The 17,507-nt window shown below is 37.1% G+C and overlaps 3 protein-coding genes across 3 annotated transcripts; 2 read left to right on the top strand and 1 right to left on the bottom strand.

The window, feature by feature from the left end:
• Positions 1 to 4,161: 4,161 nt before the first annotated feature.
• LOC136218000 (uncharacterized) lies at positions 4,162 to 6,374 on the top strand. The gene is made up of 2 exons (XM_066004719.1): positions 4,162 to 4,498; positions 5,965 to 6,374. Exon 2 carries the CDS (start codon positions 5,980 to 5,982, stop codon positions 6,154 to 6,156), a length of 177 nt encoding a protein of 58 aa, XP_065860791.1. The 5' UTR covers positions 4,162 to 4,498; positions 5,965 to 5,979; the 3' UTR covers positions 6,157 to 6,374.
• Positions 6,375 to 7,869: 1,495 nt separating this feature from the next.
• Positions 7,870 to 13,707, bottom strand: LOC136217999 (uncharacterized). The gene is made up of 3 exons (XM_066004718.1): positions 13,423 to 13,707; positions 13,069 to 13,206; positions 7,870 to 8,310 (listed from the first exon to the last, which is right to left on the bottom strand). The coding sequence occupies exons 1-3, from the start codon at positions 13,549 to 13,551 to the stop codon at positions 8,128 to 8,130; spliced, it is 450 nt and encodes a 149-aa protein (XP_065860790.1). The 5' UTR covers positions 13,552 to 13,707; the 3' UTR covers positions 7,870 to 8,127.
• Positions 13,708 to 13,709: 2 nt separating this feature from the next.
• On the top strand, positions 13,710 to 15,328 carry LOC136217998 (shewanella-like protein phosphatase 2). Its single transcript, XM_066004717.1, has one exon. It carries the CDS (start codon positions 13,856 to 13,858, stop codon positions 15,041 to 15,043), a length of 1,188 nt encoding a protein of 395 aa, XP_065860789.1. The 5' UTR covers positions 13,710 to 13,855; the 3' UTR covers positions 15,044 to 15,328.
• The last annotated feature ends 2,179 nt before the right edge of the window (positions 15,329 to 17,507 follow it).

Genomic DNA, 17,507 nt, shown 5'->3' with positions numbered 1-17,507 from the left:
AAATCGCCATTATTCGCCTCGCAATTCGCTTTTCTTTAGCGAAGGTGAAACCGGAATGAGAATGTAAGGGGTTTGAACAGAACAAGGGTGTTATGGGTAATCCGGACGTCGAAGAGTCTTGGTGTAGTGGGTTTTAAATGGGTCTCCCCATTGTGCTAGCTTTGTAAAAAAACCCATGTTTTAATTGAGAAACCAAAACAATACATAAGAGCCTTCACCAACATTTTCAGATCAGATGATTAGAGAATACATTCTTAATTTTAAAAATAATATATATATATATATATATATATATATATATATATATATATATATATGAAGTTTGCAGTTATAGTTGGACTTTGAATTAGAATAATGAAAAATAAATACGGATTGGTATTTGTCAAAATTAATTTTCCAGTTCCTGCTGAAAATTGGAGAAGAATATTCCAAAGAAATAGGAAAGATACATAGGAATAAAGATTAATTCAAAAGCAATATTCATGTTTTTTGCTCAATTTTCTTTGCATGATAAGTTTAGCTTTAATCCTTGAACTGTTGGCAGATTTGGCTTTTTGTTTTGTGGAAACTGGAAACCTTGAACTCTTTAACCCAAAACTTTAAAAATTGTTCTACGATATATGACATATATAATTTCGTTGTTACTTTACTTTTCTATTTGTATTGATTGTACTTGTGTTGGCATGCGTTCTGTTTGCAATTTTAGCACCATATCTACATTTAAAAGTAGATGAGTAGGTAGCTGCAAAAATGATAATGTTGTTTTCTCACTATTGGAACACCAACCACTAGAAATGCACAACCCCTAGTCTTAACCAATACCAAATCCACTGGAAGGAAATTTCTTGTATATTTACATAATTAATCATTGTACATTTTATTTTCTTAGAGGTTGATGAATGATATCTCAAGACTTGGAGAATTGAAAAATGTCAGGATTTAATTTGTCGTATTGGATGGTTTACTACATTCTTAACTGCTGTTGAATGATTTAATATATCTATTTAGTTGTGGACCTGTGATTGAATACTTTGTCTACTTGTTAATTTGATATTTTTAGAGTGAGTTTAAATTTTATTTTATTATGTAATAGCGTTAAACGGTTATTAATAGGTTCTGGTAGTAAATGGGTTTTTTTATATGGTGCGATTTCTGAGGATAAGATTCTTGAAGCCTTTCACCCGATTGATCATAAAGATATTACTCAGGCTTTCTTTAGTATTAGGGCTACTAAAGCTCCTGGTATTGATGGGTTCCCGACAGGTTTCTATCATAAACATTGGGAAACTGTGAAGGATGGGATTTTCAGTTTTGTTGAGGGGATTTTTAGGGGTTCTGAGGATATTAGGCCGGTGAATATTGTTATTGCTCAGGAGATGGTTCATTCTATGAAAGTGAAAAAAGGCAAGTGTGGCATCATGGCTCTTAAACTTGATCTGGAGAAAGCATATGATCGGCTTAACTTGAGTTTTCTTATTGATAGTCTGAAGAGAGCTGGGATTCCGGATAATTGGAGGAGGTTAATTGAGGTTTGTATTACGTCTCCGGTGTTTCAAGTTCTGATCAATAGGGATATGTCTGAGGAGTTTACTACTTCTAGGGGTATCCGCCAAGGGGATCCTATGAGCCCCTTATTGTTTGTTATTGCTATGGAGAGGTTGACTCACCTTATTCAAGAGGCTATGGGTACTGGGAGCTTTCATCCTGTTTCTATTAATAAATTTTGTTCCCCGGTTACTCATGTGTTCTTTGCGGATGATGTTATGATCTTTGTCGAAGGTAGTGAGGAGCAAATTAGTGTGATCATGGATATCCTTAAAGACTTTTGCTCTGCCTCAGGCCAAAAGCTTAATATCCAAAAATCTCGTATATTGTGCTCTAAGAATATGGATCAAAGGGTCTGTAAAAGGCTGAGTGAGTTATCAAGTATTCCTCTTACTAATTCTTTGGGTAACTATTTGGGGATTCCTCTCCATATTGATAGAGTTTCTAAAGCTTCTTTTAAAGATATTTTGGATAAGACTAATAATAAGTGTGCTAATTGGAAAGTTAATTCCCTTTCCCTGGCGGGCCGTCTTACCTTGATTCAATCGGTGAACTGTGGAGCTCCTAATCATATTATGCAAGCTTGTCGGTTGCCTGAGCCTGTTCTTAGAGATTTTGATAAAATCAATCGGCGTTTCCTTTGGGGGAATTCGGGAGAAAGGAAAAAAGTTCATCTTGTTCCTTGGAAAGAGGTTTGTCAACCTAAAAATAAGGGAGTCCTTGGGATTAGACAAGTTAGAGACAATAATAAAGTGTTGTTAATGAAGCTCCTTTGGAGGATGTGGCAATCCCCGGTCGCTCTTTGGGTTCGGTTACTTTGCGGGAAATATAGGACGGATAGGATTTTTGGGGGTCCCCAAAGAGAGAATTCATAATTGCTCCTTTTTATGGAAAGGGGTTAATGTTGTGTTTTCTGAGTTTTGTTCTGGGGTTGGTTGGTCGGTGGGCAATGGTAGATCAATTAGTTTTTGGAACGATGCCTGGCTTAGGAATCGACCTTTAATAGATATTTGTTCTTATCCTCCGCCTCCTGAGATTCGAAATTGGAGTATTGCCGACGTTGTGGATTCGGAGGGGGATTGGGATTGGTCCAAGTTTGAGTCTTTCCTTAATCTTGAAACCCTCCTGAAAATCCGGGGGGTTAAAGTTAGTAGCATTGAGGAGGATGAGGATATTCACTATTGGAAGTTTACTAACAATGGTGCTTATTCTTGTAAATCTGCTTTTGAGGCTTTCAATCGGAGTTTGGATGATCCTCCTTCGAACCTTTGGAAGATTATTTGGGACTTAAAAGTTCGTTACCGAATTAGGAGCTTCATGTGGCTTGGTGTAAAGAATAGGCTACTTACAAATGTTGACAGGAAAAGACGTCATTTGGTGGATTTTGACGCTTGTAGTAGATGTAGAGCTCATGCGGAAACTATTTGCCATGTTCTTAGGGATTGCGCTAGGAGTAAGGATGTGTGGAGGAAAGTTCTTCCTGTCCAGTTTCTCTCTGCCTTCTTTGCATATACAGAACATGATTGGTTTAGTGAGGGGGTTAGAGGGAATCTGTTGGCTGAGCTGGAGCATGGTGCTATCCTTTTTGCTGTTGTATGCCAACAGATTTGGCATTGGAGGAAAGAGGATATTTTTGGGGAAGGTGCTGTTGTTAATCCTAATTTGCTTGCTTTCTTTTCTAAAGAAGTTAATACAATCATAGAAAGCTTCAAGGTTGACAATTTAGCTAGTTCCATCTAGAGGACTGTTATTCATCTCATTGGCTGGAGTAGACCTGGAGAGGGGATGGTTAAGTTGAATACTGATGGTTCGTGTCTTGAGAACGGCATAATAGCTGCTGGAGGTGTCTTAAGAGATGCTGGGGGGTGCTTGGTTGTCTGATTTCGCTCAGAATCTGGGTTTGGGCTCTTCGTTTACTGTAGAGCTCTGGGGTATTCTTTCTGGGCTTAGGCTCGCTATTAATCTGGGTCATAAGAGAGTGCTTGTGGAGGCAGACAACCTGGAGGCAGTCAAGATGATTTCTGACAAAAAAGGCTCTGTGTTTAGGTAGCCACAATTTAGTTAAAGAGATTAGAAGGGTTTGCTCCTCATTTGACTCTATCAACTTTTGCCATATTTTTAGGGAGCGGAATCGGGTGGCTGACCGGCTAGCTGCTGAGGGCCATGAAAGGGTGCTGGACATTTCAACTTTCTCTTCTCCTCCTGACTTCCTGTTTTCTTTGCTCTCGGAGGATAATGTGGGGTTAGCTTTCCTAGTCTAATTCCGGGCTAGTTTGGTTTGGTGTTTTGCTTGTCTTTTCTTTCTTTTTTCTACCAAAAAAAAGGTAGGGATGTAACTGGGGCGGGGAATACCCGCCCCGACGGGGCAGGGATTCCCTCCTGCCCCGTACCCGTACTCGTGAAGCCCCGTCACGAATCCCCGATTAAATCCCCGTTTATAACTGAAATGCAAAATTATTTACTTAAAATGTAAATATGGAGAATCAAACCTCTAACCAATTGAACACCGTCAAATGTATTCACCATCCGAACACATTCCACTTTTTGAACCATTCACTAATTATGTAAAATATATTATAAGGTTGAAATATTAGAATATTAGAATTTTCACACAATTCATAAAATAAGATTCACAAATTGTTAATTTGTTACGCAACGCTCCATTCTTCTCTGCTTCTGCTTCCTTCATATTCTAGGGTTCTATATCTCACACTCAACTCTGTCGCCGCCGCCGCCACCGCCACCACCACCACCACGACGTCGGCTCGCACACCTCGCACCACCACGTCGGCTCGCACACCTCGCACCGCCACCTCGCACACGACGCCGGAAACAGTGAGCGGCTTCGCTTCTCCTACTCGCTGTCTCCACTCCAGCGCCGCCTCCACCTCCTCCACCTCTCGATCTCGACCTCCTCCACCGCCGCCTCCACCTCTTCGCTTCTCCTACTCGGGTAAGTTTTCTAAACTCTGAAGGACCTTTTTGCGAGCCTTTGGTTCTATTGCTAGCAATGCATTGTTCTTACTCACAGAGACATCTTCGAATTCCAAATATTTTGCTTTTACTGATGATGAGTTTAAATTGTATAGTGTTGTCCTGGATTGTGTTTCTCTTGTATTCTTATATCATGGTGGCTTGTCAAATGAAAATTTGGACTCGTGGATTTCGACAGTCAGTGCAATTCTTAAGCTTGTAACCAAATTTTTTGATGAGAAGCTTGGAAATGCTGGTACTTTTACAGACAAAATGGATTTCGTGATTTTGTAGACAAACTTGTTGAGCCACTATTGTGCTTGTTGGGTTTCTTGCATCTTCATTCTAATGGCAGCAATACTGCTTGGACGGGAAGCGACTGTAGTTTCAGGAGGTTTTGTTGACTGTAGTTTGCCTTCAGTTATAGATGATTTGTATTTGGTGTTATTGATGATTTGTATTTGAAATTTTATATTTGACGTTCTAAACTCTGAAGTTTTTTAAATTGTATTCATCTAAATATATTGGGGTTATATATGATTTGTATTTGGTGTTTGTTGCCTTTAGTGAGGCACTCATCAATGAGTTTAAATCTCATTCATTTTTAGGTGATTGTGGTGTGATTTGGTTTTTTTTTTTAATGAAATTATGAATATGATATATTTTAATTTTTAGGTGATTTAGAATTTACTATAAATTATAATTTATAATTTTGTATTAATTGGGGTTTCCCGTGGGGCGGGGACGGGGATAGTTTTTGTCCCCGTTTAGGTGGCGGGGACGGGGACGGGGAATCCCCGTTTAGGCGGAGATGGGGATGGGAAATCAAATCCCCGCCCCACGCCATTTACATCCCTAGTATTAGGACAGGGTGTATATACAATTTTAATCTTATTGGGACAAATTCAGATACCTCGATCTTTAATGAATGGGTAGAGCACTTTTCGTGAGTATTGTACTTGTCGACACTCCTATTTTGAAGGATTCGCAAGGTTTTGATATTTGCAGAGTCAGTAAATTCTAAGATTAGTTTCTTGCTTTCTGCTCTTTACTTTTATTTTTATGACTTCATTCTCCCTCATATCTTCAAAAACTATGGTGGTTAGGATATGCTTCTCTTCCCTGTTCTAGAGTTTTGATATTAGGGGAATGTTTCTGCTGCTATAAAAAAATGATGGGAGATAATAGCGAGAGGGAGTAAATAATAATTCTTGATTCGGTAAAGGTTCCTGATTCAAACTAAGCAAAAAAATCAACCTTTCAACTTTAATCTCGTGGGTTATTTTGTACAATTTGGCTAGGTTTTAGGGTGATTTGATTAGACTAGTTTCTATTATTGTGACTAGTGTTAACAAGAATTTTGGATCTGGCATTTTAAAGTTGATACCGGTTCGAGGGGTTAATACTAATTTCATCTTTGTTTTTGTTTTCTTGGCTACTTTTCAGCATCATTGTTGCAAGATGAGTGGAATATATAAGAGCCTTGCACCGAAAACGAAGAATCTGTTAGTTGCTGGTGGGCTGACTGGTTTTGTAGCAGGGGTGTATATCTACACCATGAAAGCTGTGGGAGGTACAGATGAGCTACAGGTTGCTATAGATAAGTTTGAAGGCCACAAAAACAAGCAAGATGCTTGAGCCATCATCATCATCATCTTCTCATATAATCATGTAAATGGAAACTACAATAATCTTTCAGACGGAGCTGTTTTGTATTTGCATTTTGTACAATTTCTGATCTGCATGGATATTGAACAAGAAGGTAAACAAGCTTAGCTTTGTTTAAAAATAATATTTAGGAAAAGGAATCCATATGTTGTTTTTTGCCTTTGTATTTGAATATAGATTTTTTAGTCCATGATGATGCATATGGCCTATTTAAGGGTAATATAGAACCTCCAGGTTCTCTCTCGAGTCTGAAGGCAGTAGCTCAATGGCTCAAGTCAGAAAGTGTCCTGCATGAAATGGCACTTGACTGTTTTTTGAGATGCGATCAGATATCATATTTCCAGAAAATGTATAAAATGTTGGATGAGAATTTTAATCAACATTCGATCATGGATGTTTTAGCTGGCGATAGACAAGGTAGTGAAATATATTGCTACTGTTTATTTTCCATTAAAGTATGGTTGCAGGCAAACGGTTTAGGAGCAGTATATAATGCTACGAATGGTTTAAAAAAACTTCTTTATTATTCTTTTCTTATTTATGTCAAAAGAAAAATGCCAATTTCAATAAAACTTTATTTTTATTTTCTTGTTTATGATCTCATTGAACATAAACAGGCAGTTTTGTTGAAATTGGCAAAAAAAAAAAATTGTCAATTTTAATACTGGAATGACAATCAGATTAATGTCAATTTGTCAAAATGTGAATGGATAACAAGTTATTCATGAATTTTGAAATTTATTGATCTAGCGCTAGAATCGTTAAATTGTTTATTTTAACCATACAAGTAAGCAATTTGACATTGAAATGCTGGAAAATTGTCAAGAAAATAAGATTTTAATACCTTTATCGAGGCAAATTCAAATTTTAGTGCTAATAAAGTCTCGAATCAAATGAGAAAAGCTATCTATAGAAACTGGAAACTGGAATATGCATTTTTTAACTTGCAACATAAGCTAAGCCCCATTTGTTTACAAAAGAAAAATATAGTGTTTTAAAAAAATATTGGGCAAGGGAATATGGAAAATAAAATATTTGTCGGTGTTTGGTTACAACAACAAAAGAAAACGAGAAAAAATGATGGATAACAACTATTTTCAAAACAGTAAAAAGTTTTGGAGTAGAGTTCCAAATGTTTTACTCTTCTCAAAGAATACTTACTTTATTCATATATTTTTCTTTTTACTAACCTAAAATTTTCCATTAACTTATTTTCCTAAACAAACAAACATCGAAAATCAGAAAAATATTTAACTGCACAATATTTTTTTTGGCAAAAATATCTCAAATAGGCATACATCTCATTATGGTGAGTTTGAAAATTTAACCCAGTACAAGAATCAGTAAATTCCAAGCAGGTAATTTCTTCATTATTGAAATTATTAAGACATAAGAGAGATCCAAACTATCAGTAAGATGAGCTTAAATTAAGTTTAATTTGAAGGCATATTACGTTAAGGGTCAGTTTGACATTACTTTCCAAGAGCCTAAAAACAGTTTTTCCTGCTTAATTAGCTTAAGTGCAAAACTGCTTTCTTAAAAGCTGGAAAAGATGGGAAAGTGTAGCTTTTGGAGAAAACTGATATTAATTTTTTTTAGACAAAAATAGTCATATCTTTCAATATAACCTAATATATATTAGGCTTACCAAAAAAAGATAAGAGAAACCAAACCTACTCGTACTATCTAGAAATAAGTATACTTTTATTATTATTAAATTTCTCCAAGAGCAATAAACTTAAATCAAAAAAATGTTGTTACTGCCTTTTGGACTGAAGGCAGCCTCAAATTTGATTCCGTAAGCATAATTTAACAGATACACCTCATTGCGCCATAAAAAGCACAACAAAGTAACTACTACTACTACTTGCTGCCAATTTTCATGACTTAATATCCAGTAAAGGAATTTAGTACCTATCCGAAGTCAAAATATGGGTTAGTTTAATCTCTGATGGAAAGAGATGCTTTCAATCTTCCAACCAGATGTGGTAGGCTCTTGAGATTATCCTGAATCGACTGGTCCACACATGACTCAAGAACATTCACAGCATCAGATCCTATCTTTTGGAGCTTAGCTGCCTCAAATTTGTCTTGGCATACCATCAATGACCTATTCAACCTTTCCTGCCAAAATTCAATAACAAATCAATATCAGTATCAAGTGATGCAGTAACCTCACAATCCATTCCTGAAATACTTGTATGCATTTTAGAGTTACACTATAGAAGCAATGATGCATTATTTAAAAGCTTTTTAGATATGTGCTTCTCTAATCTCTCCCCACAAACACAGTCTGAAAGGTTCCTCTCTGCTTCCAAGACAGATCGCTCGCTCAGCAGAAGTAATTGGAAAAAATAAAACTGATATATAGCTTTCAAGCACAAGTAACATGTTTCCTCCTCACTTTCACAGAAAAGTTGAGATTTTCTGAAACAGAATTACCTAGTCCATTGAATGAAACAAAAACATACAAATGGTATAATATATGAGAAATAACCACCTCAAACCCCCATAACTTGGATATTTCAATAATCACATTCAAATACAACAACAACAACAACAACAAAGCCATAGTCCCGAAATGATTTGGGGTCGGCTAACATGAACCATCATATAAAACCGTGAAATCAAGTCGTGTCAGCGACACAAATTCTCTTCCCTCCACTCTTTCCTATCCACTACCATATTTTCCTCAATCCCCAATATACTCATATCACTCTCGATCACCCTCCTCCAAGTTTGCTTAGGTCTTCCCCGACCCCTCACCACTACATCCCTTTGCCACTCTTCAGTCCTCCTAACCGGCGCATCAAGCGCTCTTCGTCTTACATGGCCAAACCACCTTAGTCGGTTTTCCCTCATTTTATTCTCAATAGATGTAACCCCTACTTTTGTCCTAATTATTTCATTGCTCACCCGATCCTTTTTCGTATGACCACACATCCATCTCAACATATGCATCTCCGCCACCGACATCTTATGAGTGTGACAGGGTTTCACTGCCCAACACTCCGTCCCATATAACAGTGCTGGTTTGATTGCCGTGCGGTAGAATTTTCCCTTCAATCTATTGGGCATGTCGGGGTCACAAAGGAAACCCGTAGCACTCTTCCACTTCGCCCAACCAGATTTAATCCTATGAGCAACATCTCCATCTACTTCTCCATCCGTTTGGATAATAGATCCTAAATACCGAAAGCAATCCGATGCCTGAACAACTCTCCCATCTAGGGTGATTGTCCCTGCCTCCCTACTCCTATCGCCGCTAAACTTACACTCCAAATATTCTGTCTTATTTCGGCTCAGCTTAAAGCCTCTAGATTCTAAAGTTTGTCTCCATAGTTCCAACTTCCTCTCCACGCCTTCTTTCGTCTCATCAACCAACACAATATCATCTGCAAACAACATGCACCATGGTATACCATCTTGAAGTGAACTCGTTAGTTCATCCATAACGATGGCAAAAAGAAATGGGCTTAGTGCAGAACCTTGATGCACTCCAATCGTAATATGGAACTCTTCAGTCTTCCCAACACTAGTGTGTACACTCGTGCATGCTCCCTCATACATGTCCTTTATGATGTCAACATATTTCCGCGAAATGCTTTTCCTTATTAGGGCTCACCAAAGTACTTCCCTTGGTACCTTATCATATGCCTTCTCCAAGTCAATGAAAACCATATGCAAGTCTTTCTTCTTATTTCGATAGTGTTCCATTAATTGTCTCATTAGGTGGATGGCTTCCATAGTTGATCTTCCCGGCATAAAGCCAAACTGGTTTTCCGAGATCTTCACCGTCCTCCTTAGCCTTTGTTCGATCACTCGCTCCCACAATTTCATAGTGTGACTCATTAATTTGATTCCTCGATAGTTGGCACAATCTTGGACATCGCCTTTGTTCTTATACAACGGGATTAGGATACTTTTCCTCCATTCGGATGGCATCTTATTGTTTCTCCAAATTTTGTTGAAGAACGTCGTCAACCATTCGATTCCTCTCTCTCCCAAACATCTCCAAATCTCAATAGGGATGTCATCAGGTCCTACTGCCTTCTTCAATCTCATCTTATTTAATGTCATTTTGACTTCACCCTTTTGAATTCTCCGTATGCATTCACGATTTATCATATCGTGAGGGATACTTATATCTCCAACCTCTTGTCCGCGATCTCCATTAAATAAGTTATCAAAATAGGACCTCCATCGTTCCTTGATATCCTTATCTCCAACTAGGACTTTTTGGTCCACATCCTTCACACATTTAACTTTTCCGAGATCTCGCGTCTTCCTATCTCTCATCCGAGCAATTCTATATATGTCTCTTTCCCCTTCCTTCGTATCCAATCTTGTGTACAGATCCCGATTCACCTTTGCTCTAGCATCTCGTATGACCTTTTTTACTTCCCTTTTAGCCTCTTTGTACTTTTCGTAGTTCTCATCACTCCTGCACTTCCCTAATATTTTATAGGATTCTCGCTTACTCTTTACTGCTTGTCGTACTTCTTCTGTCCACCAAGATGTGTCCTTACCCGGTGGCATGCTACCTTTAGATTCCCCTAGAACTTCCTTCGCTACTTCCCTTATACTATGCTCCATCTTAGTCCATATTGAATCTATATCTAAATCCATATTACATGTCCAAATATCTTTTTTGGCCATCTCATCCACAAATTTTTGTTGATTCTCCCCTTGCAGTTTCCACCACTTAATCTTAGTCTCCACTTGTGGTGTTCGTTTTCTCATACATCTCCTACTTCGAAAATCAAGCACCACTACTCTATGTTGGGTTGTCGTACTCTCACCAGGGATCACCTTACAATCAATATAACTCTTTCTCCAAGCACTCCTTACTAGGAAGAAGTCAATTTGGCTTGCATTACCGCCACTCCGATAAGTCACTAAGTGGGATGTTCTTTTCATAAACCATGTGTTCATGATACTCAAGTCATAGGCTGATGCGAATTCCAAGATATCATTTCCTGCTTCATTTTTATCTCCAAAACCATACCCTCCATGAACACTCTCAAACCTATCTCGCCTAGAACCTACGTGTCCATTGAGATCACCACCTAGTGCCATCTTTTCATCGCTAGGAACCTGTTGCACCACTTCCTCCAAGTCCTCCCAAAAAGCTTGTCTTATAGAGACATCTAATCCTATTTGTGGTGCATATGCACTTAGGACATTTACAACCTCATCTCCTATCACAAGCTTAACACTCATAATCCTATCGCTCTTCCTAGACACCGCTACTACATCATCAATATACTCCCTATCAATACCTACTCCATTTCTACCCTTATCTTTTCCTGAGTACCACAATTTATAACCCCAATGAGCTATCTCTCTAGCCTTGGCTCCAACCCACTTGGTTTCTTGTAGGCACATTATATTTATTCTCCTCCTCTTCATAACATCTACAATTTCAGCTAATTTTCCTGTCAAAGAGCCTATGTTCCATGTCCCAAAGCGTAACCTATTACCCCTACCCCTACCATTACCATGGACTAGCTTATTTACCCGCAACCCTTGCATATTTGACACCACCCCCGGGTCTTGGGGTGGCGCGCCGCTTCGGGGCGACGACCTAGCAACCCTTGCATATTTTTCACTACACCCGGGTCTAAGAAGTGCAGCGCGTCGCTGAGTAGGGAACACCCCCACGATATTCATACTATGGTTCATGTCATAAGATGTAGCTAAGTTTTACGCTGGCCGCCACAAACCTACCGCAACCCTCCTCCTTTGTCTGGGCTTGGGACCGGCTGTAAATGCCACCAAGTGACCCTCACATGCGGAGGGAGAAACTACACCTGCGGGTAATGATAATATATGTGGTGTTTAATTTAGAAAGAAAAGGATCGAATTCCACCAATCTGTTTACACAACAGAGTATTATGAAGATGAGGAAACAAACTTTATGATATAATTTTCCTTTGGTGGAAGAAAGTTTGGAGTATGTGAATCTGCCTTCAGCAAACCTCAAATGTTTGAAAGTGATGAATCACACAAGGAGTCTGTAGGAAGTGTGGATGATAACTCTGAAGGCCAACAAGAATTATGGAAGCCAATGCATGCTTAGAATCTATGACACAAAAGATGGTAGCTTTGAGGATAGTGTGATTCAAGGCGATAATATCACGTACTACAGTAAGTATACGTGCTCCTTTTTTGCATCTCCATATGTTGACAGTTTAGTTTATCCAAGATGGTGGCAGTAACTGAGAAAATTAGCCACTTAACTTCACCCACTTGAACATAAGCTAAACTGTTTCTCTATTATGAGGTAAATAACTTCAGTTTGCTTTTAGCTGGTTTTGGGCAGTATGGATTTTTTTTCCTTTTCGTCTTTGCAAGTTTATTATTAGCTTATTGTTTTCTATTGCATATCTAATCATGTGATGTATCTAACACTGAAGCATTCTATGGGTGAATGTAGCTATTTTTTCATTTTTTTGGTACATATTTCCTGAAGTTTAATTATTGTTATTGAGGTTTGTTTTCGGCTTATGTTGAGTGCTTTGATTCTCTTTTAAACTGTTTGCCTTGCTTTTTTTATTTAAAAAAGAAAATCAAATGTTTTTTAGTCTATTTAGAATTCTAAACATCACTGGGAAAAATTAGCTGACAATGAAACCCTGCAAAAAAATGTTAATGACGGTGGGGTATGATCACAATAATCAGGCTTCATATGTCTGGGTTAAATTATCAATCTCATAGAACGACATTGTTAGCTTGCCAAGTCTATTTTCAAGTTGACTAACATCAAAATCATGTTTTCAGCTTAAGTCCAATTTCTATCCTGAAAATCATGTTTAAGTTTAACTTGACATCAAAATCATGTTCGAAGAAAAAATCAGTCAGAAATATAAAACAACTTACTTGAAACTTGGCCATCTCGTTCTCAAACAGATGTTGAGCGTTGACAACAGGAACACTGCATCTCTCAACACAACTGCCTATCTCTTCCTGCTTTCTTTGCCTATCAAAGCATTCATATGCACATTTGAAGTATGCTTGCTGCAAGAAGTTACGTTTCAAACACTATACAAAAAGGACTCATAAAGACAACCTGATACAATCTGGCTATTTAAAAAAAATCAATAATTTCTCCGATAAATATCAAAAGCTTAAAAGGTAGAGCAAAACCAAATAAAGTTTCTTGGATACCCAGAAGTACCCTAAAAAAAGGTTCCTAAATCTCACAACCCCCGGAAATAGATAACATATGCAAACCTGAAGAGTGAAATTGACGTGATCTTGGATGGGAGAGAGATGGGTCTGTGCAGCTTCATTTACATCGTTGAGTTTCTTCCTTAATCTCTCTGACACCATCTGCTGTTCAATTGCAGCTATGTGATCCATTATTTCCGTCAATTAAATTGCTACCAATGTGAGAGATTTCAACCAGTTCTTTTTGAAGGAAAGGAATAGGGTTTTTGCCTTGTATGCTGCAATAGTAGGTAGAGGGTTTTAAGGGTTTTTGGCATCGGTTGCACAGAAAGTCATAAGTGGATCGGGTCGAAAAGTTATTTCTAACCCAACACCCAGCCCATTTAAACGTAAGGAGATCAAGATCGTTTTTGTCTCTTTTTCCGTCTCTTTTGGGTCTCTTTCTGCTTTCAAAATCCTCAAAATTCAAAAATCAATCAATACCCACATTCTTCCAATGGAGAGGGAAATGGAAGTCAAAGCAAGCAGTCCGATTTGCAAAGCTATCCCGTCTCTTCTCTCCTCCTTTGTTGATACATTCGTCGATTTCTCTGTCAGTGGTGGTCTTTTCTTGCCCTCTCTTGATTCTCAAAATCAACAAACCTCGGATTTAAGAACTCAATATCCCTCTCCGAATCGTCTGATTGCAGTTGGGGATTTGCATGGAGATTTGGAGAAAACCAAACAGGCATTCAGGTTAGCGGGCTTGGTTGATGGCTCCGATCGGTGGTCGGGAGGATCTGCAACGGTTGTTCAAATTGGTGATGTACTTGATCGCGGTGGAGAGGAGCTGAAAATCCTCTATTTTCTGGAGAAATTGAAGAGAGAAGCAACGAAATCTGGAGGCAATTTGATCACTATGAACGGGAACCATGAGATAATGAATATAGAAGGCGATTTTAGGTTTGTAACAAAGTTAGGATTACAAGAGTTTTCGGATTGGGCCTTTTGGTACTCTTCAGGTAACAAAATGAAGTCTCTATGCAATGGATTGGAAAAGCAAAAGGATATCTTTGCTGGAATTCCTTCCTGTTTCAGAGGAGTCAAAGAAGAGTTCTTGAATGGCATTAGAGCTAGAATTGCTGCATTAAGGCCTGATGGCCCTATTGCCAATAAATTCTTGTCCAAGAATGTGACAGTATTGGTCATTGGGGATTCAATTTTTGTTCATGGTGGATTATTAGCAGAACATGTAGATTATGGATTGGAGAGAATGAACAAGGAAGTAAGAGATTGGATAAGTGGGTTAGCCCAAAAATCAGCACCAAGTTATTGCAGAGGAAGGGATTCAGTGGTATGGTTAAGGAAATTCTCACATGAAGTAGCAATGAACTGTGATTGTGCAGCTCTGGAGCATGTTCTTGCTACAGTTCCAGGGGTGAAGCGAATGATAATGGGGCACACAATTCAGCAAGCTGGGATTAATGGGGCTTGTGATAATAAGGCAATAAGGATTGATGTGGGTATGTCAAGAGGTTGCACAAATGGGTTGCCTGAAGTTTTGGAGATCAATGACAAGTCAGAATTAAGGATATTGACATCCAATCCATGGTATCAGAACAAGTATACATCAAATTTGGATATGGAAGCTGATAGGAAGAAGGAAGGGAATGAGTTGCGGATGCAAGTGGAAGTGAAAGCTTAGAGAGTGAGAATTCAATCATGGAAGGATGGAGTTTGTTCAGCAGCAGAAACAGGGATTCTAAAAGCAGAAAAGCTTGCTCCTTTAATTGTGTTGATAAATTCTTTTTGAAAATTGCATATGATAGCCACTACTCTTATTGGTGGCTCTGTAAATGCCCCTGGAATTTGGGCTGCAAATGGCATCATCAGGTTTTAATCATTTCTGGCATTGCAATTTTTAGATTATTTACCATTTGGACAGATGTTATTTGGCTAATTTTTAGGGCTAACTATCTCAATTTCTTCTAGTTATACTCTTCACATTCCATGCAGGTTGTCATACAACGAATTGAACTAGTACTTCTTTAATACAATGTAATGTAATTAAATGCGGAATAAAATAGAATGAAATAATTATTCTATTACCATGCAAATTTTATATAAAATGAAATTATCATTACAATACTTTAAGTTACACTCTTAAAGTTCGGCAAGTTTTGACTATTGCCACCTTGAACTTTTTAAATAATTTATCACACACTTATAGTTGGCTTTAAACACTTATTACACACGCATGTGAGTGCTATAGAAAAAATGAAAGCGTATTAGTTCGTTCTGTATGTCATCTCATATGTCAAAGATGACAGATCAGTGATTTTGTGTGCAGGAGGTCCGAATGAGCCAACTTCAGGTGTGTGATAGGTTTTTAATGTAAACTATAGGTGTGTGATAGGTTTTTAGCTAAGTATAAGTTTGTGATAAGTTATTTAAAAAGTTCAAGGCAAAACTTGCCGACTGTAAGAGCATCTCCAATAGGGTGACATGGCTCTCTAAATTGTTAAATTTAGCTAGCCATTTAGAGAGTGATCACTCCAACAAGGTGATATGGCTCTCTAAATTAAATAGCTAGCCATTTTCACTAGCTAAATTTGGCTAGTCTCTTTGGCTTGCTATTTCTATTTTTTATTTATTTTTTCTCTTTCCTCTTTGTATCTTTTTTCTAATTTTTCTTTTTTTCTTTAAATTTAATCACTTTTAATAATAAAATAATCAAATAGAGAGTCAAATAGCTAGTATGGTTGGAGCAAAGCATAAATTTGGCTAGCTAAATTTGGCTAAACTAATATTTTATATTATTTTAGAAAGTCAAATAGCTAGTTAGTGTTGGAGATGCTCTAAGGGTGTAAATATGCATTAAGCTCTAGTTAAATGCAATTTTCATGTTTTTTTTTTTTTGCATTCTCGTTTTTTTTTGTTTTCGCATTTTTCCGTTTTCTTTTTTTTCCGTGTTTTCATGTTTTTCCCATTATTTTTTTCTTTCTTCGGTTTTCCAGTTTTCGTTGTTTTTCTATTTTTGGTCTTTTCCGTGTTTCTCATTTTTCATGTTTTTCTCCTTTTCTTTTTTTCGTGTTTTCACATATTTTCTCGTTTTCATGTTTTTCCCGTTTTTCAATTTTTGCGTTTTTTCTCGTTTTCGGGTTTTGCTTTTTTTTCGTTTTCGGTTTTTTCACTGAAAAATTGAATAATGTATTTTGTGATTCCATTACGATAAAAATTATAGGACTAACCAAACTTGGTAATGAGTTTTCATTGTAATAGGTATTCCATTACATAGTACCAAACGGGGCCTAAAGGTTTAAGCTCATAGCTAAGTGTCCAATTCACATGACATGTGTTAAAAATAAATCAATATATAGAATTGTCGAAAATTGAATCGTTGATCACTTAGTTAAAGATGCTCGATATCGTGTCACATAGTCAATTGAATTAAAAATTTAAGATGATACTGAATTGAAAATTGAAGATGATAGTTAAAAGCTAAATTCATGTTAATATGTGATCTAATATAACTGATATGATTAGATATGATATAAAATGATAATCATATCAAAGCATGGAAAACCCTTGACAATTTATGTTTTCTAAATGTGGACTGCTAAATATCATCCCCAAATTACTTATCACCGTTTTTATCTTGACTTTTTTGCCCTTCTCATAATTTTGATCAAAAACTGAAAATTCTCTCTCCAAAATCATAAACCCGAACAACAATAGTTGAAATTATGAAAATAATTCATGTGTGACAACCCATACTCCGAAAATGAATGATTACAAGTCGGAAACATTAAAATTTACATTTTTATCAAAGAATTCATGAAAATAATATATATATTTTACGACAATTTTGCATTTTTCGTCACTAAAAATTTTATGATTTTGCATTGGTCAAAATTTGGCCTAAACGAATGTCGCATCCGTTTAGGCCAAATTTTGGCAGATTCTCTCAAAAAAATTCAATTTTGAAAAAAATTATGAAAAGGGTAGAGGCGGTGATAAATAATTTAGGGGCATTAAATAGTAAAACTCTTTCTAAATTTACCCTATTACTAATTGAGAGTAAATTATGTTTCCTTGAGAGAAATATTTTCCTAGAGAAAGTAAAATATCCTCACTTATTTGAGAATGGGTATAATTGTTGAACATAA

This window comes from Euphorbia lathyris, chromosome 2, assembly GCF_963576675.1.
Source record: "Euphorbia lathyris chromosome 2, ddEupLath1.1, whole genome shotgun sequence".
In the NCBI taxonomy this organism is placed as follows: domain Eukaryota; kingdom Viridiplantae; phylum Streptophyta; class Magnoliopsida; order Malpighiales; family Euphorbiaceae; genus Euphorbia; species Euphorbia lathyris.
Note: the sequence above shows the minus strand (reverse complement) of the source record. Positions and strands in the feature narration are given on the sequence as shown.